Source organism: Danio rerio, chromosome 15 (genome assembly GCF_049306965.1).
Source record: "Danio rerio strain Tuebingen ecotype United States chromosome 15, GRCz12tu, whole genome shotgun sequence".
Lineage (NCBI taxonomy): Eukaryota > Metazoa > Chordata > Actinopteri > Cypriniformes > Danionidae > Danio > Danio rerio.
In genome coordinates, this window is record NC_133190.1 from 34,316,820 (window position 1) to 34,342,547 (window position 25,728).

Consider the following 25,728-nt stretch of genomic DNA (forward strand, 5'->3'; position numbering starts at 1 on the left):
CTCCTTTGACGCCAAGCACTACTTGAATTGTTTGTATTCTTTTTTGTGATTAATTACATCCAAAATAAAAGTTAACTTTAACATAATATATGTGTGTGTTGTGTATATGTATTATGTATATTTAAATACACACATGCATGCATATATTTAAGAAAATGTTTATTTATATTTAGTAGGGATGCACGATATATCGGCGCCCATATCGTTATCGGCCGATAAATGCTATTTTTAAGATTATCGTTATCGATCCGATGTCATAATTAGGCAGATAAATTTAAGCCGATAAATTACGTAATTGTACAGACCTGCCTGCCTCGCGTACGCGTGGGCGGAACTTGTTCAGACTTGTCCAGTGCACTATAATGAATCTCTTCTCACACTGATTATTCCCTCAAAGTCCGTCCTTTCTTCGCGTGGCTTGCTGTTCATTAATAACTCAGTAAGTAACCACGTTACTTGTCATTGTAGATGTGTTTGATTGAGTGTCATTGTGTATTTTGCTTTATATCGCCTCAGGAAAAATATTACATGTGGAAACCTTTCCTGCTCTGTCTCTTTGTTGTGTTAGAGATAGCAGGGGAGATTCACTTACTACTGCAGGGCCGTTTTGGGGTGAACTCTTTTAGTTGCAGCTGGTAAATGAAAGAGGACACGTGTAACTTGGTCCAAAATATTTATTACTTTCCGTGTGGTACAACAAGGTGTATAATCACCTTGCAATTTTGAGTATAGACTATTCAGTTCATAAGAGCAGTTCAATCTTTTATAAAGTTTGCTGTATAAAAATATAACAATTTAAAATATTTATAATAATCGGCCTATACATATCGGCTATCGGCCTCCAAGTCTGAAGAATTATCGGTATCGGCCAAAAATTCCATATCGGTGCATCTCTAATATTTAGCTATAAATTATATATGTATATTCATTCGGCTGTGACAACTCCTGATAAATCAGGGACTAAGCCAAAGGAAAATTTATGATACAAATAATATATACATTTCAATATATATATATATATATATATATATATATATATATATATATATATATATATATATATATACTATTTATAGACACAATTGTTTGTATAGTTTTGTTTCTATTTCTGTGTGTGTGTGTATCACATATACATATACATAACACAGATATATTATGTCAAAATAAACCCATTATTTTGGATTCCATTCATCTTTGCTCAGCACTATTTATTTATAAAATGCTATTTGTAACTCCTTTCAGCACTTCCCAGAGTTAGGCTGTCAAATCTTTCTTTTTCTTTCCAGGCAATCTCATATTGCTTTTATAAAATTCAGGTCTGGACTCTGTGGAGGACATTCCATGGCTGTCAGTGTTTTATCAGCTGTTTTTCTCTCTAAATATAATTTCACAGCATTAGCAGTGTTTTTTGGGACCATTAACATGCTAGAAACAAAACCAGTACCAATTACTGCTTTTCAGAATGAACACTATAATGGTTTAAAACCTGTCTGCACATTTCAGCATTCACAATCCTGCCAATTAAGAAAATATTGGCAACAGCACTGGCAGAAATGCAGCTCAAATCAAGACCGAGCAGGCATTCTTTCATTTTTCTTCAATTTGTCCCCAAAAATTAGACCAAATAAATTCTAACTCTAAACTTCCTGGTTGTATTTCAAAATGAGAAATACATTTATATATGGGCTGTGTGTGAAATTGCATACTACTCGAGTAGATACTACATTTGAATATGAATTATCATCTTGAGGGATGTAAACAAAATCAATAGTCCCAGCGTATTTCCTGTTTTACATTTTTTATATCTATAGCTTCCGAAAATCCAAAAAGAACTACATTTTTGAGATAGTTTGATAACAAGCAGGAAATGTTCATGGGCCAATAACATGGCCACATTGAAATTGTCTGTAGTATAAATGTGTGTAGTATGGAATTCAAATGTGAATGGAAATCAAATGTACAACCTCCATCATTTATCATTTTGACATGACCTACCTAGTTTTATCAACTTTAGCTTACATGGGATAGCAAAGTGCCCATTGGAATATACTTATGAATGTTGCCAGAAGTCATCTGGGTTCTTCGCCACTACTGTTTTTTTGAATGTTTTAAATTTGGACATACTACTCGACTCATATTTTGTTTTCCACAGAGTATATATAATAGACAAGTATACAACTTTAGACACACTAATGATCAATATACCATCACATAAAAAAATGATGTAATGGTGGTATAAACTTTTACACACTACTGTCTATATATGCAAAAATAGGCATTTTTTTTTTTTTTTTTTTTACAAATTTTCTAAGCCTTAGTGTTCATAAAACGTATTATGGAAAGCTAAATGTTTCTTATTTTCAGCACAATATCAACAGCTGTGTTAACTGCAGATTATTGTGAAGTGCGGAGGTTTTATCAGGGCATTTCAGTCAGTAGCAGGCTCTCCTCTGGTGCCCCCGTGTTTGGTGGAGTCTGACAGCAACATGCAGAGTCTCCTGCTGGTTAATATTCACAGCGGCTCAGATCAAAGCAGTGTCTCCCTGAAGCAGCGCTGAACTCTCTTATCTCACAGTTACGCTTATCAGGACTTTACATGCACTCCTCAGATCCAGAACCACAACCTCAACCAGAAATGCACAAAAACACACACTGGCACGACACAAAAAGAAGCCCGATTGCTGTTTTTGTGGAAAGAGTGAAAAGCACAAGTTCGTTTTGGAGGAGCTAATGTTTCCTGAGGATAAATGACCTTCATTACTTTCTAGTTTGTGACTCTAATAGAGGTGCAGTTTTGCTTATTGAGCCTACTAATAATGTCTTGTTAAAAATACTAAATAAATATTTATTTAAGGAAAGAAATTATATTTATGATGGATTGTAAGGAAAAATTTACCCATTATAATGTGTTTATATACTTTTTCCATGTATCGCCACAAATAATGGAGAAATGTTAGATAATATAATACATTAATCATCTTAAATCTGGCCAAACTATGTTCATTACTGTATAGTTTTACTTTTGTTTTTTACTTGCGTTGCTACTCTGAACCAATAATCGAAAAGAGAAAGCAGTTGAAGGATGGCGTGTTTATCTGACTACATTGTGATTAATCTGACTTTAGTAAAGTTGATAAAACATTGATTTAAAACACTGATAAAGACAAAGATACTCAACACCTTAATAAAAAGACTTTGCCTGTTTTAAGTTACATGTTTATATATACAGATAGTAGAGTGTCAATAAAACTGCCTTTGTTAGCATATGAGGTGACACAACGATTTGCGGGAGACACAGAGTAAAAGCCATTCTCCTCGATCAACAGCTACCTTTCCTCCTTATACCCTGAGCATAGCATTGTCAAACATGAAATACCAAAGCCCCAAAACCAGCCAAACATCAAAGCAAAGTTGAGAAGATAAATTGGCAGGAGAGGTAGATTAACATACTCTCCCCAGGCCATGACTCAAAAATAGTAAATAGATTGTATATTGAAATACATCAATGTCTCTGTTGATTTCATCACTACTACTCTGAAGTCATAAACTGTCAAATAACATCAAACATGACAAAGTTATATGAAAGAAGATCACGAGCAGATGAAGTGTGTATGGTAAAAAACACTTGGTTTCTGTAAGACAATTGGCTGAGATGTTGTATTGTAGCTGCAAGGAACTCTGCCACGAATGTCTCAGTTGTCCTTTATTAGTATAGAAGAAATATTATATGATATTTTCTCAGCTTACATCTTTTAATTAGTTTTTATTTCAATAAAATTATTTCAATAAAACGTTTTTATTGATTTTGTTGTACATTTCAGTTTAGTTAAAGTTAATTTAATTAATGGTTTATTAAATCATTCATTTCCATCTGCTTTTCCGGGGCTTGGTTGCGAGAACAGCAGTCTTAGGAGAGAACCCCAGACTTCCTTCTCCCCAGACACTTCCTCCAGCTCCTCCAGGGGGATTCCGAGGCGTTCCCAGGTCAGCTGAGAGACATAGTCCCTCCAATGTGTCCCGGGTCTTCCCCGAGGCCTCCTCCTGGTGTAACATGCCTGGAACACCTCCCTAGGTAGACATTGAGGAGGCATCTGAAACAGATGCCTGAGCCACCTCAGCTGACTTCTCTTGATGTGGAGGAGCAGTGGCTCTACTCCGAGCTCCTCCCGGGTGACAGAGTTCCTCTCCCTATCTATAAGGGTGTGCCCTGCCTCCCTGAGAAGAAAACAGCAGAGGGCGCTCAACCTGCGGGCTGTGTGGTTCCTTTAACTCCGGCATCCTGGCCAAATTTGCCCACTGGCCATCATGGCCCCCTAACCATGGAATGTGAAGTAGGACGCTGACAACAGAGATTAGTAGAATGTTCAGGGGAACAGGGGCAAACAAGTGTATACAGGCAAATCCAGAGTCGTGGTCATAAACAGGCGATGATCAAAGACAAGCAGCAGACAGGAATAATCAAATAAAGCGAGGGTCAAAACAGGGCAAGGTGAGGCAAACGAAACGCGACGTTATGTAAAAGATAAAAGAAAACAAGACTCAGCAATGAGAGTGTCAAAGTGAGTCGTATAGATGTGTAGTGCAATCAGTACATGAGGAGCTCCCAGCCGTGAATGTGTGAAATCAACAGAATGAGGAACAGGTGCAGGTCAGCGGTGCATGACTAGATTTGTAGTCCATATGGAAACATGATTGTAGTCCGCATGAATGTGAATATTCTCCAGCTATCTATGAATGTTAGATTGCTAGTGATCATGACAATATGTAGTTAAACATGCCTAGTTTACACATTTTTTGGCAAATGAAGAAAAGATGTTTTATATGGAAAATATAATTTTTTTTGTAAACGTGAATTATTATTTTTCTACATAACCTGAACATAATTTTTTAAATTGTAGTAGTACTTTGGATTTAATTCTTGATAGCCTTAATATGTACACTAATTTAAGTGTCTTCAGAGATGTCTAAAATACTTTTCACAGCACTTGACATTATGTAAAGGGAGTGAGCGCTTTCATCATATCACTGAGCATCATGCAGTCTGTCAGAGCCTTGTCTGCTCTTGTGTGTCTCCAGGGTGAGCCTGTGAAGATCGAAAACATCTTCGTAGCAGTGAAAACTTGCAAGAAATTCCATTCTGACAGAGGTGAGTGCTGTGCTCTCAATAATCAGTGCTTATAACACATACGCCCTCACAAGTGTCCCTCGGTTCTTCACATGAGCACTTAGAAATGTCACTTGTCAGACACTGTGAAGAGTCAACTCCTGCCCACCCTCGCTTCAAAAAAGGAAAAGAAGCTGTGGGAACACTTTGGTGACACTCAACACTAAAAGTTTAAAGTTCACACTCAAGTTTGGGAACCAGTTCTCACTATTAACTATTAGAATATTACTAGAATATTGTTGTCTTATTAGTCAATGGCTTGTTCTATATGACTATATTTCATATTCTTTAAATCTACCTCACAATTTTTTCAGCACATTTCTAACTAATAATTAATGATAAGCAGAAAAGAAGATGTATATTTACGGTCAAAGTTATAGTTGGCTAGTTAATAGTGTGAATTTGTCCCCAAAGTTTTTAAATTAATTTAATAGTTTGTTCTTTTATTGTTAAAATCATTATTTTTTGTAACACTTTAACTTAAGCTACACTTCATGTTGTTATTATTATTATTAATAATAATAATAATAAGTAAGGTACAGTTCTTCTAGCTATAAACAAACAAACCATTGACTATGACTTTTCCCTCAATAAACTCTTAATTTATTGCTTATTATTAGATAAGGTATGGTTTAGTTTAGTGTTGTCTTGTGTCTCGTTGGGAGATTACAACTGTTGTAAGCAGTTGTATGTGGAGAACTGGGGCTATGGCACCTCTATGGGGCATCATAACAGGTTTAAAAGTGAAGACCGGGGCAGGCGGGCACGCCGTTACAAAACCGCATAATTTTACACTGTCATTTTTTACACAAAAAAAAATTATTCAAAACTGCCCAATTGGGCGGGAAACCGCAATCTGGCAGCACTGTGTAAGACTATGGAATTGTGTTAATTTATAATAGCTGGTTATTTATAATAACTGTTCTGTTAATCGTTTAGAAAGTGATATATTTTTTAATTTTCAGCATCACAGTCCAATCTTCACTGTCACATAATCCACATAATTCCTATAATTCTAATATTTTTCCTTATCTTGAAAACTGTTTCAGATTAGTATATTGTAGAAACAATAATGATATTTAGAAACACTTTAATTTGAGTATCAATTCTCACCATTAACTGGTGGCTTATTACCCGCCTATATTTAAGATATTAGCTGTTTGTTAGAACTTATAGAGCACATATTCTGCATGATCTTTTACATATAATACCTAAATCTAACTACTACCCTAATAACCATTTTCTTAAAATAAAACGTTAGCTGTTTTTCTTTAATGTATGCTGTTTGTTTAACCGTTTGTTAAACCTGCTCAAGTCTCCCTTGATGAAGTCTGACGTCTTGTTCCCTTTAACAGTTCAGCGAGCGTCACTATTTGACCTCTGAAGTGACTCAGTATTGAGAGATGTTTGGCTGAACGCCCTGATGGGCATCCCTCCAGTCCTCTCTTCGCTATTAGAGCCCCTCATGGCAACTCTGAGCAGTCACTAAGCACCAGGCATCAATTCAAACTTAATGAGACAGATAAAGTGTTGCCGTTTGAATTCAGCAAAACCATCTGGGAGGGAAAAATGCCGAACTAACTGACACGTCGATTGCATCTAATTGCACCGATTATCATAATTATCTCTCGCAAGTCACTTTGAGGAGACGGTATTAGGAAGAACATGATATTTCCCCTTCAATTGTTTTGGGATAAAAGGGACACATCCACAAGTCCTGGTATGAATGGAGGCATTGTTATTGTCAGAAGAGCTAGTTACAATCGTTAGTTGTCTCTCTTACTTGCCAATGCTGATAGTTGACATTTAATGGCATTGTAGTGAATTGTTTAGATTTTGTGTTTGTTTCCGTGGAGTAAAATTACATTTTGAGAGACTCTGCAGGCAGCAACACTTTTTTATCCACATGTGAGTTTTGAGATTTTGACTTTTCATTGATTAATTTTTTTTTCAAACAAACATTTGGAAAACACTCAAAATACACATTTAATCCTTTAATCACCTGTTTTGAATGTTATCACTTGATTGAATGGGCGCTGTCAGTGGTTGACAGCTGATAGAAGTGGTAGGCTCAGAAGGCTGTTATCATCCATCAACATGGTTAATCAGCTATACTAATAGAGAAGACTCTAGATCAAAATCTGTTTTTACATTACTGTGATGGTTGGGTTTAGGGTTGGGGTAAGGGTAGACTTTAATAAAATACAATAAATAGGAAATTTAATAAATTATATAAATAATTCTCGTGGTTAATCAGCTATACTAACAAAGAAGACTCCAGATCCAGATCTGTTTTAACATTACTGTGACGGTTGGGTTTGGGGTTGGGGTAGGGGTAGACGTTAATAAAATACAATTAATGGGAAAATTAATAAATTATATAAATAATTATGTTGGTTAATCAGCTATACTAACAAAGAAGACTCCAGATCCAGATCTGTTTTTACATTACTGTGACGGTTGGGTTTAGGCTTGGGGTAGGGGTAGACGTTAATAAAATACAATTAATGGGAAATGTAATAAATTATATAAATAATTATGTTGGTTAATCAGCTATACTAACTGAGAAGACTAAAGATCCAGATCTGTTTTTACATTACTGTGACGGTTGGGTTTAGGCTTGGGGTAGATGTTAATAAAATACAATTAATGGGAAATGTAATAAATTATATAAATAATTTTGGTTAGCTTCTGGTCGCAGCCGTATGTGATCTATAGCTGATAATCAATTTAAATGGATGATAACTGCCTTCTAAGCCTACTAGTAGTTGTAGAAGGCCCCTACTGGCCCATATCTGTAAGCTGATAACCACTTATAACGCCCATTCAATCAAGTGATAACATTCAAATTGCCTGGTTTAACCTGTTAGCCAGCACTCACTTTTGGGGATTTACACCTACTTAAATAATAACACTTCTTGACCCCAGTAAACGTCAAACTAAAATTAGGTATCATTGGACACTTTGACAATGAGCTTTACTCTGGTCCATCTGGGAAGTTTCATGTTCAAAAATATAAAACTGAAAAAATACTTTTTTTGACCAGTCGTATTTGTTATTGGTTATATTCATTATTCACACCACTCTGAGCAAATTTTCATTGTCAAACTATCAATTTGTGTTTGTAGATTTTAATTTTCAAAACATATTTTTAAAGGAATTTTCTCAAAAAGTGTTTTTTTTCCTTTTGAACCAAGCGATAAATCTCCACTCACAGCACTTACGTATACAAACAATTTATAAAGAGAGATATGCTCATACACATGCCCTACTTTAAGGACAGTCTGGGGGGCTTTTTCCGCCTCCCTTTTCCCTAATGTGTCTTATAAGCCGGCAGCTAGCTCTCTGCAACTCTCACATGGTCGCCCACTGAAGCTAAGCAGGGCTGCGCCCGGTCAGTACCTGGATGGGAGACCACACGGGAAAGCTAGGTTGCTGCAAGAAGTGGTATTAGTGAGGCCAGCAGGGGGTGCCCAACCTGTGGTCTGTGTGGGTCCTAATGCCCCAGTATAGGTACGGGAACTCTATACTGCTCAGTGAGCGCCGTCTTTCAGTTGAGACATTAAACCGAGGTCCTGACTCTCTCTGGTCGTTAAAAATCCTAGGATGTCCTTCGAAAAAGCATAGGGGTTCACCCCAGCATCCGGGCCAAATTTGCCCACTGTCTTCTGTCCATCATGGCCTCATAACCCTCCCCATAGCATAACTAGATTCATCACTCTGTTCTTCTAAATCAACTGGTGTGTGGTGTGCGGTGTAAAAATGGTTGTCGTCGCGTGATCCTGGTAGATGCTGCATGCTGCTGCTGGATGAGTAGATTCCCCCTATGTGTGTAAAGTGCTTTGAGTGCCGAAAAAAGTGCAATAGAAATGTAAGGAATTATTATTATTATTATTTTTTTTTATTATTATTATTATTATTATTTACTGTTTCTATGCTACCTCTCATCTGACCTGTCTTCCCCTGAAATGTGTGATGTTTGTGTATGGTTGGAGGGATCCAATTTCACTGCATGTAACAGTGTATGTGACAAAAAAAAAAGACTTTTCATCATGATCATCATACACTATAACAGGGGTGGCCAACCCTGTTCCTGGAGAGCCACCTTCCTGCAGATTTCAGTTTCAACCCATATCAAACACACCTGCCTATAATTATCACGTGATGTTCAGGTCCTAATTAATTGGTTCAGGTGTGTTTGATATGGGTAGCAACTGAAATCTGCAGGAAGGTGGCTCTCCAGGAACAGGATTGGCCACTCCAACACTGTAATATAGTCCTGATTATTCTACATTTTATTATGCAAAAATATTTTTTTTCTGATATTTTGCAATATTTTCTTAAATAATTCAGTGATATTAAAAGATTCCCAAAATCTTCTCGTAAATATTTTTTAACTCAATTTGAATCTGACTTCATACAATATTCAGATTTCTTTGCAAAAATGCGTTTAGAATAGCACACATTTACTTAAATAGTGGAGTATTTATATTTAGACAATTATTTTTTTTTAAATGCTGAAAAATACTTATATATAATCAGTCAGCTGGGGAAGTTTTACTCTGTTTATCTGCAGCCTCTTCCAATATTAAAAAAAGGCATCCAGAAACTTCTATATTAAATGTTATGATCTGAGGATTGTGGGAGTTATCTCTAGTGTGGTGAAGAATTGATTGATTTTTCTGTTCACTCTCAACAGTTCCCGTGGTGAAGAAAACATGGGGTAAACAAGCCTCTCTGCTGGAGTATTACAGCGATTACGCTGATCCCTCCATACCAACCATTAATCTGGGAGTGCCAAACACAGAGAGAGGTGAGTTTTTAAACATATTTAATACGTGATGCTTTTACTGTACAGAAACAGGCTGTGTTTAAATCATAGGCACTGTTATACCCATGGCCAAACCAAAATCCATTGAAAAGTACCTTTTTTTAATAGAAAATGGCACAACAAAGTCTAATTGAATATGTATAACTATAGTTGATATTTTTATTACTTTACTGTTATTTTAAACATAACAGTATTCTTTGCTGTTATTGTATATAAAATGTTTCTTTTTTTGTTTATGATTTATTCGTTTATTAGTTATTCTCATTACAAAATAGAGGATTGGTTGAATGGTGCATGTTCAAGTTATAAGCTACTCAAGTTTACTGCAGGTGCAGAGATGGAGTTCACATAGATCATTTATCTGCAAACTAAGTCACTCCATGAGACTGAGAAAACTGTTATCAGGAGCTGCTCAAATCAATAAATAACACTGTTGCGCATCTGATTACATATAGTTACAGCAATGTTTGTGATTAAACCATATTGTTTACTCAGACATTGTTAGAAAAATAATAATAATAAGTTACAAGCCTCACTGCATTTGGTGTTATGGTAGGATTGGGTGCAAAATTGTAAAATAAAATCATTCAAAAGATGTGAATTCAACTTGTGCACAAAACTGGAATATCACATTAAATAAAAAATGTGCATCTGATGAGTCAAAGAGAACAAATTCATCACTTTCTGATAAATTTGATTTTGTTCAGTAGGAGAAGTCACTGTTTGCCTTTTGTCTTATAAATTGCTGGAGTCTTAGAACACAGAGATGAAATTAAATAAACTTGTGTTTGGCGTTAGACCATTTTTTGCTCAAAACATTTCTGGGGAAGCAAGAACACTGAAGGATTTTGGTGATGGAGGGATTTTAGAATGACCAAAACAACATTTCAGATGTTGCGCAATGTGTTTGATGCGCCATCTTACTGCACTAATTTTTGTTATAAAATTGGGTCAATCTGGGCTTTTGAAAACACTATTGGTTGGGTTTGGGAAAGGAGGAGGTGTGTCAGCTGATCGATCAGACAGTCAGTCAGTCAAACAGTCAGTTAACAGCAGCCTCTGGTGCATTTAGAACAACATGCATGAATGGCATGATCTTAAAAAGCATACACAACTGTCACTGGTTGATTCACGAAAACAAAAACTGCAAAAAAAGTAGCTCCACGGACGTATTCAGTGCTTTACAGCAATGTATATTTTAGAATGTATGTTTTCAGAATGAGCCTGAGTTGGGATAAAAAAGTTTATCCTACTCAGTTTTTATGCACATTTTAAAAAATTATGCACATCTTGCCATTTTGATTAAGCATTTTTCCAATGTTCCCAAAAAATGTGCATTAAATAGGTGGATGGAAACATAACAACTAGTTTCTTTTTTGAATTCTGATATCATTGGAGTCTTGCATTTTCTGATGATTAGAATAAAATGATGAAAGCATTTCACAGGATGAAGCAAGTTAACACTGTGTGTTCTTGAGACAACTTTACTATCTTTTTTCCTAATTCTGCCATGTGAAGAGCTGATTAGCTGAACTTTCATGGCATTCTGTCACTGATGCCTTATGCAAATGTGTTCATCGTGGCCCTCATTGGACTTCATGTTCTGATCAGAAATAAAGCGACGAAGTGGAACAGGCACATTCATTTTCAGTGCTGGATACTTTTTCATTTCTTGCCATTTATTTCTGAGTGCACTTCAGTATAACCCTCCAGCACTCGCGCATTTAGGCTTTTTCTGTCTCTCAATTAAAAGTCAAACTTTATAAGTACGTCAGATGGGTCAATCTTTCGCTTGATCACCTGCTCCCTTCTGTTTGATGTTAAGAAAATCTCTCTGCACATTCTGTTCTCCTGTTCGTCCTACTTGTTTATTCATAAAGCCATTAATTTGACATGATGTCTCTGACTAAGGAGCCACTTCAACATATTCAATTCATTTGCTCTTTTATTCAAAGCGGATATCAAAAGCAAGTCATAAGAATGAGACTATTTATCACTGTGTTTGATGTTAAGAGTCATTACTTTACTTTAACTTAACCTCATAGATTGACAGCTGATCAATAAACTCACTACAGTTTGACAGAGAATGCAGCTGTTGGACAAAATCGATCTCTTTTGTATTTTGTAGTGCTGTGTTTATACCATATTAATCTGCTAGTGTTTGGTTTGCTTTGGCTTTTTAGGTGTTAATTATTGTGATCTCCCAATTGCAACTGAAATACTGGGAAGTCTCTCTAAACCAGGGCATCCCAAACTTTTCAGCCTGTGACCTATAAGATAACAGTGCCAGGGATTCGTGACTCCCAATATCCTCTGAGGTGGTTATAAATATACAAACTTTTCACGCAATGGTGCACAAACAAAAAATAAGCCCAAGTTAGGCCTCATTTCATTTTGGAGAACACCACTCAGGAGATCATCCTCCATCTTCAGCCATGGCCTGTATTTATTTTTAATCTATGTGAATGCCATAAGGTTTTTAGATTCAAGCTGGTGCCATGAAATCATTCTGCTGCATCTGACCTTATTGCTGTGTTTTTAATCTAACATAATGACCCCAGGGACATTATGTTTAATCTAACATATTGCCCCCCCCACCCCCTCATTATCCTGCGACCCCCCTGAGGTGTCCTGACCCCCACTTTAATAACCTCTGCTCTTAACTGATAGCATTTTATGCCGTTCAGCCTAATAATCTTAAAATGTGAGCAAAATAACCTGTTTTGTCATAACTTTAGACATTACGCTAGAGAATCATCAAATACTAGCTCTAAAGTATGTGTTTTTAAACACTAGACAGACAGACAGACAGACAGACAGACAGACAGACAGACAGACAGACAGACAGATAGACAGACAGACAGACAGACAGACAGATAGACAGATAGATAGATAGATAGATAGATAGATAGATAGATAGATAGATAGATAGATAGATAGATAGATAGATAGATAGATAGATAGATAGATAGATAGATAAAGATGTTAGATATTAAATTATATTCGTCCTAAATGATAATATATTTTAGTTCTTTAAGTAGTTTTTTTTCTTTGTTTTCTTTTATTTGTTCTTAAACATTTTTACTTAAATGTTTGTTTGTTATTTTTAGAATATAAAAAATAATTTAAAAGTTATAATTTTTCAGATTTTAATATAATTTTTCACTTTAATGTTTTATATGATTATATAAATATTTTTTAATTTAATTATGTTTTATTAAATAAAAGAAGATTTTTTAATTAACTTTCCTGTTTACATTTGAAATCAATTATTCATTTTGCAAATTAACCGTGAGACTGTCTGCAAGAACAGTTCATTTGCAGTTCACCCTCATGATCTAGAGCAGGGGTTCCCAAACTTTTCAGCCCGCGACCCCCAAAATAACAATGCCAGTGACTCGCGACCCCCAATATCCTCTTAGGTGGTTATAAATACAGAAACCTTGCAAGCAATGACACAGACACACCAATTAAATTTGTGTCAGTGCTTTAAATGTGCCAGAAAGTATAACCTGATGTTATAAAATCAAAACGCATCTGACGCTATTGCTGCCTTTAATATAATGTAATTACCCCTGGGGTCGCAATCCAATAGAACTAGTAACTGTAAGCTACTATATAGTATATATTAACTATAAACGACTATTTTTATTTTCAGTATGGTTATGGATAAAATATGTTAATTCTTATGGTTTAATAAAAATAAATAGATTTTTGGAAATCACCAGGCGACCCCCCTTCATTGCCCCGCGACCCCTCGGGGGGTCCCGACCCCCACTTTGAGAACCACTGATCTAGAGAGCCAGTTGTGAACTTTGTGCTGCCCTGGTTTGCATGTTCCTGTCTGCATCTTTGTCCTGCAGTTTTAAACACACCCTGTCAGCGCTCTACACCTGTCGTCTCCATGTTGAGGAAACATTTGACTGCTGGCCACAGGCGATCCGACAGACCTCTGATATGTGCTGTGGAGAAGCTCCTGTTCTCCCTGTGAAGCCTGACAGAAGCACATCTTGTTCTGCCTTTGTATTTTCTTGCGTTATTGTTCACCAGTGCGGTTCCTTCGTTCTACTCGGTGTACAGTTCCTTCAGGGTCTTCCCTTATCCTTTATTTTCTCTAGACGGTGGACGTTCCTAATTCAAAATCACTATCAGACTGTTTTGCTAAAAAAACATTTCCCTCTGATATTACATCACATCTGTGGTACTTATCTGAAGGGTACATGATGGAGACAAAGCGTTCCCTTTCTATTTGCTATTCCTTCTGTGAACGGACAGAGTGCATTAATTCAGAGTTTCTTCAGACAGCCAGAAGACATTGTTGAGGAGTAGAGCTAAATCGTAAAGCTCTCTACAAAGTGAGTCATTCAACTCTTCTTTTAGTTATTGAAGAAAAAAAGGGAAAATAAACAATATTTAGTTGAATATGAAAGACCTGTTTTAAAAGGTGTTTATTGACATTTTATTGTAGTTTTCAGTGCAAATGGAAGGGTTAGTTAAACGGTTTGTGTACTCTTGTGTCTTCAGAACATATGTAAATTACAGCATTTGAATTAAACCAGAAATATTTCTTTTCCTCGACTGAATGTCTGTCCATCCAAAACTTTTCAAAATGTGCAAACGGACAACAACAACAAACATTGAAAAAATAAACATCAAGCTGAATGTGAGAGACCTCTTTTTGGACAAGATCATTTGTTGACAAATTTAATTGTAGTTTTCCATGCAAATGTAAGGGTTTGTTAAGGGTTTGATTACCTGCGTATGCATAAGAAGTCACAGATCATATGTAAATGAAGGTATTTTGAATTAAACTAGCGATATTTCAACACAATCTCACGGCAATTCGTAACTTTTTCATTTAGTGGCTAATTCGTATGAATTCGTACGATCTAATTTGTACAATTTAGTACGATTTGCTTATCCCCCAATGACGGTTGGGGTTAGAGGTGGGGTCAGGTGCCACGCCTCCTTTTTAAAATCGTACCATTTCGTACGACTGAACTCGTACGAATTCGTACGAATTAGCCACTAAACTGGCAAAACGTAAAATACTTACGTCTTCTCGTGAGATCAGGCTGGATATTTCTATTCCTTGGTTGAATGTCTGTTCACCCAAAACTCTTCAAAATGTGTACAAAGACAAAATAAAGGTGAAATAAACATGATTTAGCTGACTATGAAAGACTTTTGGACAAGATGATTATTAAAAAGGTGTTTGTTAACATTTTTATTGTAGTTTTCAATGTAAATGTAAGGGTTAGTTAAGGGTTTGTTTACCTGTGTGTCCTTAGGAAGTCACTGATCATATGTAAATGAAGGTATTTTGAATTAAATCAGAGATATTTTCCAGACTGAATGTCTGTCCACTGAATGTCTGAAATCCCAGACCTTATATAAATGAAGGTATTTTGAATGAAATCAGAGATATTTATATTCCCCAACTGAATGTCTGTCCACCTAAAACTCTTTAAAATGTGTATATGGACAAAAAATAAACAGGATTTAGCTGAATGGTAATACTTTATTTTGGAAGAGACGAAAGTCTGGATGAGTTTGGACTAGATGAAAATATTTCAAAGGTATTTGTTGACATATTTATTGAAGTTTTCCATGCAAATGTAACGGTAAGTCAAGGGCTCATTTATCCTTCTGTGCTTAAGAAATGACAGAAATGAAGGTATTTTTATTTAAATAAAAGAAATTTCTATTCCTTAATGAATGTATGTCCACTCAAAACTCTTCTAAATGTGTATACAGACAAAAATGAATAAGCATGGTTTAGCTGAATGTGATAGACTTCATTTTGGAAGAAATGAAAGTCGGAATGAGTTAAGACGAGATGGAAGTATTTGAAAGGTGTTTGTTGACATTTTATTGTAGTGTTCAATGCAAATGTAAGGGCTAGTTAAGGGTTTGTTTACCTGCGTGTGCTTAAGAAATCACAGATCATACGTAAATGAAGATATTTTGAATTCAATCAGAGATATTTCTATTCCTCTACTGAATGTCTGTCCACCCAAAACTCTTCAAAATGTGTATATGAACCAAAAATAAAATGGAATAAACATGATTTAACTGACTATGAAAGACCTCATTTTGAATAGGATGATTATTTGAAAAGTATTTGTTAACATTTTTATAGTAGTTTTTGAATCATATGTTAAGCATCAACAAATAGTTCATTCATCTTTTCAGCATTAACTCTACATTAATAGATGTTAGTAAGCAGTTGATAAAGCTACAAATGCACTATTTTTTGACTTGTGAATGATGTGCTTAATGATTGTAATTTTCATACTTTGTCAATGATGATTTTTTTTTAATACTAAATTAAGTATTGCATTATTTAACAAACAGTTATTTATTAACACAATCAGTCAATGATTGATAAACTAATAAAATGAACCTTTTATTCAGCATATCTTATTATTCAGGCATAAAATAACATTTACATTGTATGTTAATAAATGCTTTATTAACTCAACTTTATGCAGTTTTGTGACTAGTTATGTTTAGTAGGTCTCTTATATATTATGCAATGCTTAATTTAGTGATGAAAAATAAAGATGAAAGTATGAAAATACAATCATTAAGCTTATATACTGTAGTTCAAGAATACTGCATTTGTTTGTATGTATAAACTGCTTATTAATGTCTATTAATGTAGAGGTAATGGTTAACAAATGATAAATTAACTTTTTTGATCACCAGCCACTGTGGCTAGTAGATTTCCAACACTCGCCTTTTTCACTAGCCACACTTTTCTTGTTCTGAAAATATATTTTATATGCATAAATTTGACTTTGACATGCTAAAATAACTGGATTTAGATGTTGTGTTATGTCCACATGGCTTCTCATTCATTTAACATCTTGTGTGTATTGTGTATTAGCTTGCTCAGTGTGCATGGGCAAATGGGTTGTGTCACAATGCAATCAGTTTTTTATTTCACATTTTCTGGGACTTTTCAGGGCTCAAAATTAAGGATTTACCAAATTTATCTTTGACCACACCAAATAAGTAGCTCTTAGCCACAATTTTTTAATGTGTCAAAACAAGGAAAATACAGCTGTATATGTGCAATTTTTAATAAAAAAAAAAAAAAAACTTGTCTTTAAAAAAACATTACATTTAAAAAATTATTATTTTCATGTATCTAATATATGCACAATAATCTGTCCTGGCTAAAAGTCCCAGATCACCAGTTAAATACACATAAACGGGGAGTAATCTCCCATTAAAGCAATGCTATTATGAATATATAATTAAACCATATTAACAAAAATAACTGTAAGCAAAAGAAAGCAGGTGAAACATGCTGTGCACACGGTTAATGTTAGGCCTACTAATATTCTCTTCTAAGAATAACTAAAATAAAAGCAGCAGGACTGTGGGTGTACGATCATCACTCTTTGTCCAGTTTATTTCGAAGAGAACCAATCGCACCGTAAATATTAATCATATTCACATGTTGTTTTTTCAAAGTTCAAACATTTAATTCCATTTTTCATACTTCTTTATCAAGTGAAGTGAAACCAAACTAAACCCAAACTCAAAACCCCAACCCAAAACAAAACCAAATAAAAAATAAAAATATAGTGACAGTGAATACTTTATTTCTGAAGAAAAAAAATCCAAGTAAAAGTATCACAATTTAGTTGAAAAACAATACTTGAGTACTGTAACAAACTTACAGTATTTGTGACGAGTTTATTTCATTACTGGATCTCTTTGTGAACGTTTCACGATTTTGAGTAGAGTGACAGAAATATCTCAGATTTGATGATCAAAAGTCCTATTGGTTTGGAAGGAGGTAAGAGTGAGTAAATTATATCAATTTGAGTTGACTTGTATCCTCTTTCAGGTCACTGTGGAAAAACATTTGCCATCTTGAGGCGGTTTTTGAGCAGTCACGTGCCCAGAACTGACTGGCTGTTGATTGTGGATGATGATACTCTAATAAGGTAAGGCTTGTGTGCGTGCAAGCCACATACGTAAAATTGGTGGTGTTTAGACCAATTTAAGCATTGGTGGGAGGCATAATGTGCGTGTTTCTCACAGCTTGCCCAGACTGCAGGCCTTGCTGAGCTGCTATGAGTCCAGTGAGCCGCTGTGTCTGGGAGAGCGGTATGGTTATGGACTGGGTCAGGGAGGATACAGTTACATCACTGGTGGTGGAGGGTGAGTGAAGGATTCATTAGCATACTGCTTCTTGGACATTTATATGAAATTGTATTTAAAGTCTGTGAGAACTGGAGGTTTCTACCGACTGTACTTCAGTATTGTGACATATTTCCATTTTAAATTGGATATTGAATGGATACTTGAAAACGCTTAATAATAACAATGAAACCTTTAAAGTCATGTTGTGAGCTCCTTGACTGCAAATTAAATTGTAATTATGTTTTATACCCGCTCAAATAAACTCAAATTATTATACAGGTCAGTTTGTACATGAAAATGGTGTTCCACAAACCTTTTAGTCACAGAAATTCCAGATGTGTCTGTGTAAATATTATTTTTCACAGACAGATATATTAAAATGACTATTTATTTCTTTATAAATATTTATCTTTCATTTTTTGTCTGTACATACGATATTTAAAATCGAAGGAAAAATGATGAGCCCTCCTGTGAAATTTTGATTCTTTTTCAAATATCTCCAAGGTGATGTTAAACAGAGGAAGACATTTTTCAAAGTATTTCCTATAATGTTTTTTCTTCTAAAGATAGTTGCATGTCTACCTGGAATAGTTGGAATGTTTTTTCATTCTCTTTAAGGTTTGCTGTACTTGTTTTTTTCTTTACTTTTTATCCTAGTTATTTTTGTAATCTATATCCAAAATAATGGTACAGTATGTTATAATAACTATTGGATTGGTTTGTTGAATACCATAATGAAAAAGATCAATGTTATATATAAAGTATATATATAAAACAGTGGAAGCCAGAATTATTAGCCTCCCTAAATTATCAGCTCCCCCTGTTTATTTTTTTTCTCCCATTTTCTGTTTAACGGAGAGAATATTTTTTCAACACATTTCTAAAGATAATAGTTTAAATAACTCATTTCTAATAACTGATTCATTTTATCTTTGCCATGATGGCAGTAAATAATATTTTACTAGATATTCTTCAACACACTTCTATACAGCTTAAAGGGACATTTAAAGGCTTACCTAGGTTAATTAGGTTAACTAGGCAGGTTAGGGTAATTAGGCAAGTTATTGTTTAATGATGGTTTGTTCTGTAGACTATCGAAAAAAATATAGCTTAAAGGGGCTAATAATTTTGTCCTTAAATGGGTTTTAAGACTTTTTGGCTTAGTCCCTTTATTATTCTGGGGTTGCCGCAGCGGAATGAACCACCAACTTATCCAGCATATGTTTTTCACAGCGGATGCAACCAGCTGCACCCCATCACTGGAAAACATCCATACACGTATACATACACTACTGACAATTTCACTTATCCATTCACCTGTAATGCTGTCTTTGGAGTTGTGGGGGAAACCAGAGCACCTCTCTGAAAACTCACGCAAGCATGAGAAGAACATGCAAACTACACACAGAAATGCCAACTGGCGATCATGCTACCTACTGCTTTTTTAGGGTAAATTTTATTATCCCCCTCATGATTTATGTATTTTTATTTTTATTTTTTTCGATTTGATAGTAAACACACTACTATTGTCCAATTAGTAAACCTAATTAACCTAGTTAAGTGTTTATATTGAATAGTAGTATCTTGTAAAAAAATTAAATACAATTTTGTATAAAAAGTTTACTTAAGTAAAGTATTGTATGTATGCTCATTATGGCAAAAAGAAATGTTTGGAAGTTTAAAGTTATTAAAATTCCACTTAAAATTTGTTGAAAAGAATCTTCTCTCCGTTAAAGAACACTTGGAAAATACTTTTACAATCATTCAAATTTGACATGAGGGCTAATAATTTTGCCTTCAACTGTGAGCGAGTGCTAGTACTGTACCATTTTTTTTTTTTTACTAACATTAAAATAATATATATATATATATTTTTGAATCTCTTGACAAAAAAAAAGACAGTAGTTTAGGTTAAAGCTGTAATGTGCTTTAGGGGGAAATCTATTTACCAGTTGTAATTACATTTAAGTAAAACATCTGTATACTGATGATATCCCCCCAAAAAAAGAAGCAGCAGTTTTACTAACTAGTATCTCCACTTAAAAAGCATGCAGGAATATATTCTGGATTCTTATATTATATTAATATTTAATTTATTATAACAGCACTCACAATTTGAGAGTCAAAATAGGAGCCTTTGAGTCAAAAAGCTTCTAAATCACTGGCTTCCATCCCCTAAATTTTGCTGTTCCTGTTACATCACATATTATGACTAATGGTACAATATGAATGCAAACAGGTAAAAGCTGCAACGACTGATGACAGAGGAACATTACATTTCACTTTGGTGACAACAGTGTGTGCAAACCACAATTTAAAACCTAAGCTTTCTAATTTCACCCCCTAAAGATACACAGACCACATGCTGTGCAATTAGCCAGTGTATTTTGGAAACAACAGATGAGTTTACCATAATTGGGTGTGTGTGTGTGTGGTTCATTTACGTTTTACAAACCCTGTAGTAGTTTTTAAAATGGTGTTTAAAAAATAATAACTGCTTTTATTCTAGCCGAAATAAATCAAATAATACTTTCTCCAAAAGGACAAAATATTATCAGACATACTGTGAAAAATTCCTTGCTCTTTTAAACATAATTTGGGAAACATGTAAAAAAAAAAAAGAAAAAAAATTCAAAGGGGTGATAATAATTCTGACTTCAACTGTATATGGTTTTTGTTTTATATTTATACAGTATATTAAAATAAGCAAAAGGACTTGCACATATTGTCTAGTGGCCACTTGGGAAAACTGCCGGTGCTCCAGCTGACCAATGTTTTTGATTGGCCAGCAGTGGTTAATTTAATTTTTGTGAGTGTGTGTTTGTTTGCAGGATGTTATTCAGTCGAGAGGCTGTGGTCCAGCTGTTGTCCAGCGGCTGTAACTGCTACAGTAATGATGCTCCTGATGATATGGTGTTGGGCATGTGTCTCAATTCTCTCAGAGTCCCTGTCACACACAGTCCACTCTTCCACCAGGTAAACAAAAACACACACACACACACACACACACACACACACACACACACACACACACACACACATGCAGTATAACTAATAAACAGTAAATGTATTGCAAACAAACTATCAAATAAATACATAAAGGAATTTTATTTGAATAATAATCAGTCAATTTTTTTATTAAGCTCTCAGAATATTTTTAAAATATGTGTACAATCGTGTACAAGTATAATACTTCTTGCCTAACTATCAAATTACCATTGAAAAATAAAACAATGAATTCATTGTTTTTATTAGTTTATTAATTTTTATTAGTTTTTATTTTATGTTTACCTAAATTCTTAGGAGTGTTGCAGCATTTTCTGTAGTAATGTAACCAAATGTAAATTGTTTTCACAAATAAATATTTTTGTACACATGCAAGGTCGCCTTGCTGTAATTACAGCTAACATAAATATGAATAATAATAATTTATCATTTATAATGAATTTTATTTCAGATTTTCCCAAAGCATCAGAATGTTTACAACATTTTCCACAGCAGTGTGATTTAATGGTATACCTGTAAATTGTTAGTTTACTATAATTGAATGCTTTACCTGTTAACATAGTGTTGCCTATCTATTATTCATTCATTTATTCATTTTCTTTTTGACTTATTCCATTTATTAATCAGGGGTTGCCACAGCGGAATGAACCACCAACTTGTCCAGCATATGTTTTAGGCAGCGGATGCCCTTCCAGCTGCAACTCATCACCCATACACACTCATTCACACACATACACTACGGACAATTTAGCTTACCCAGTTCAACTATGGCACATGTCTTTAGATTAACCCGAAGCACCACAAGGAAACCCACACAAATCCAATGCTTTTTTATTGTATGTAGTTTCAAATGAAATGATTACCCTAGTCATTATTGCTTTTATTACTATTACCATAAAAAGAAAAATAATACTAGTAATAATAATAATAATTAATATTAGAGTGGGGTAATAAAGCTTAAAATTCATCTTTAAATCACTGGAATAATTATTATTTTATATTATAAAGTACTTTTGTACAGTTGTTTTATAGTGCAAAAACATTTCACAATTTGACAATTTGTACTATATTTTTGATTAAATAAATACAGCTTTGATGAGCAGTATAAGCTTATTTTTTTTATTAAAATGTATATAAAACTGTCCCACCTGTGGAACTTAAGGTGGTTTTATCATTTTGCCACAAAAGTATACAGAGGTACAAAGCATGTACTGTCCAGCAGACACACAAAAAACCCTTCAGTATGTGAAGATTGTCAGCACATAGTGTATTCCTGGCTCTTTTTTTTTGGCCAATAATCAAAAGGGACAAAATGTGTAGCCAGCACACAAGGTGTCCCAATACCTGAGTCATTTTTTTTCAATGGTCTTGCATTACATGTCTTTTCGATCTTGTAAACTCCACCTGTTTGTAAGCACTGACTTTAAACAAAAACAAATGTTCTAATCCCGATAACACAACCTTCTGTATGCCCTCTAATTAAAAGTGCCGGTCTTTGAAAGAAACTTGTTCATGTTCATTATGAGTAATTTCCAGACAAGAAGTAATTGCTTGTAATAATGCCTGCTCTGTCATTTCCAAATTCATCTTCTTCACTGACCTGGAAGAAGCAATTACTAAACAATTGATCCTAAAAGCGGTCTCAAGAGAGTTGGCAGGTTTTCACAACAAAACTAGCTAAACGGTTGATCAAAACTAGCCCAATATCAAAACACAAAACACCCCACCACCCATTTGTAAAATTGATATTTTACATTATGCATAATTTGCAGTTTGTTATTTGAAAATAAGCATATATAAAAATATACAATTAAATATCATTATTCATATTATCATTTTAAAAATACCTAAATATCTATTATGCCCTTTTTTTACAAGATGTAACAGAAGTTTCTGATGTTCCAAGAGTGTGTATGTGTCGTTTCAGCTCAAAATACCGCGCGCATTTCCTTTTTGTATAACTCTTTGAAACGGCCACTTTTAGGCTTTCATCCAAATTCTGCCATTTCGGTGACTGTCACTTTAAATTCAAATGAGATTGTCCTCTTTTTAAAAAGAGGGTGTGGCTACAAACACCTAAGCATCAGTTTCGAAACGGGACTAATGTATTCTCTGTGAAAACTGCAAATGTCAAAAGAAATGGCTCTGAACAAGGGAGTCTATGAAGACTGGTGTTCATCATGAAACTGACATTATCTTCTGCAGGTATGGTGTGAAAACTCACTCAGGGCTGTCTATGCTAATGAGGAAGAGTTTACCACTAATAGGCAGGAGAATGTCCCATCATACAAAATCCACACTCACACACCTGGCCCAGCACACAGATGAAGCTTGTGAGGACTGCAATCAAGGGGGATCTGGGCCAGGTGTGTGAGTGCAAAAAATGATGGGATTTGTAGTTCATTTCAGTGGCAGAATTGTAGTCCAGTTGATAGTGCTTGTTTTCCAGTGATCAGCAAGGCCTAGATTGCTGGTGATCATGATAATATTAGTCCGACCATATGAGACTACTAGAGTTACTAACTTCCTATTATTTGGCACATTACTTTGAAACCAAGATAGATTGAACCCATATTTCTCTCATAAAAGCAGTTGCACTTGTAAAACATAAAAGTTTGGTTACACTGCACTGCTGTTATTTATGTCAATACTTGAGATTGCTGGTGATTGTGATAAAACACGGCAAAACAAGGAATTGCCCCGTAATGCTTAATAGTCTGGGTAATTAGTCCTCACAAGCTTCAGGTGTGTATCTGCAATTAAGGAGGATCCATACCTGCCAACACACTGTTTTTCAAGGGAGTCTCCTGTATTTCAGACCAATCTCTTGCCACCCTCCCGTTTTGTTGTTTCTCCCGGAAAACTCCCATAATTCCAACTACCCCCCTATCATGGATCTCAACTTTTTGGTACAGTCTATAACAACCCCGGATTACCGACTTTGATATAGTATCTGTAGTATCAAATCGCATAGTATATAGAAGCTCTGTGCCAGGTATGTTAGTGCAGGGAATGATGGTATATGTAGTTACTTAGTTCATGTTTTCCAGTGATCTGCAAGGCCTACATCACTGGTTCCCAGACTTTTTCTTTGGGACCCCCCCATGAACATATACAAACATTGGAGCCCCCCCCCCCCCCCCCCCCCCCCCCCCGCCCCGTATAAATACACATGCACGCACACACATCCGTATGTGTATGTGTATATATATATACTGTATGTGTGTGTTTGTGTAATATTAGTATATAAAATGTATAGAAAATATAAATGAATCAGTTTTAACTTGTCTTGGCCTTCAATAAAACCAAAATTTAGGTAGGCTTTGTCATACTGTCTAATCTTTATCTTCGCCTCTGAAGAATCACTGCATTTACGTTTCTCTGCTATTTTTGGTTTGATTTTGCCTTTACGACACGTTGACAAGCACGTTGCGCGAGTGAGCTAAATTTAAATAATTATTTAAAGTTATTTGTTTTAATTGTTTATACTATTATGTTGGGATTTTAAGCGTGTGTTTTAATTTTTTTTGTTTTGTTTTTGGTACTTAAAAATACATATATAATATTGAAGCATTTTTATGCCTTTTTCTACCTCAACACTTATCCTCTCCCGCTCCCCCCTTGTGAACTCTGGCGCCCCCCCTTAGGGAGGGGGCAGATCCCAGGTTGGGAACCACTGGCCTAGATCACTGATGGTCATGACTAATATTTATGCCTGATATTTATTTTTGTATTCTCTCTCAGGCTCGTCCGGAGGATTACGCGAGGGACTTTTTATCCCACCAGACCCCGATTTCCTTCCACAAACACTGGAATATAGACCCTATAGCGGTGTTTAACAAGTGGCTGAAGAACGAAAAACATACAGAAGGACTACAGAAAAGCACTAAGGAGGAATTATAGTGTTTGTGCGCAGATGTTTGTCTGGTCTGGTGTGTGAAAGTGTGTCATTGTGCGTCTCTCTTTGTTATATATATATATATGTTTTCTATATTGTGAATCTTGCACAGACATGGATGAAAGGTGCCTTCTGGTCTGTATGAATGTCTTTAAATGTTTGTTTTGTTTTGGATGGGGAGGTGCATGTTGGAAAACTTAAATATTTATATCCCACGGTTATCGCAACCTGTGCAAGGTTATTTGTACCGTAGGTTGTTTTTAAACATTTTGTTTTCTAAAAGATTTGTGTGGAATTATTCGATGAAATTTAAGATAAACTTCAAATCCCGTTGCCTTAAATCAGTTTTGCTGTGTCTTGATTTTAGTAATAACCGAAAAAACGACTGCCTCATAATTAAACCTACCGTTATGAAACTGAAGTACCACAGGTAAGGTTAATTTATTCTCACACAGAGCCAGAAATGGGAAGAAAATACCTAAATGAACGAGCGAGAGGAACACTAGTATCTGGAAGTTTATAATGTTGTTTCTTAGCTGTTTGGGAGCTAAAGGGACATGAAAAGTTTGTTGTCATTTACTCACTCTTTTCTTGTTCCAAACCTGACGTTTGACTCTTTCTTTTGTTGAACACTAAAGATGTTATGAAGAAAGCTGGAAACCTGTA

General features: G+C 35.0%; 1 protein-coding gene across 1 annotated transcript in view; it reads left to right on the forward strand.

The window, feature by feature from the left end:
* b3glcta (beta 3-glucosyltransferase a) overlaps positions 1-25,403 on the forward strand; it is a 150,665-nt gene extending 125,262 nt beyond the window's left edge. Inside the window, exons 10-15 of the mRNA NM_001302251.1 lie at positions 5,077-5,146; positions 9,864-9,977; positions 17,860-17,959; positions 18,057-18,176; positions 20,990-21,134; positions 24,909-25,403. Coding sequence (NP_001289180.1) covers positions 5,077-5,146; positions 9,864-9,977; positions 17,860-17,959; positions 18,057-18,176; positions 20,990-21,134; positions 24,909-25,067 — 708 coding nt within the window. The 3' untranslated portion in view covers positions 25,068-25,403. The remainder of the gene's footprint in view (positions 1-5,076; positions 5,147-9,863; positions 9,978-17,859; positions 17,960-18,056; positions 18,177-20,989; positions 21,135-24,908) is intronic.
* Positions 25,404-25,728: the final 325 nt, after the last annotated feature.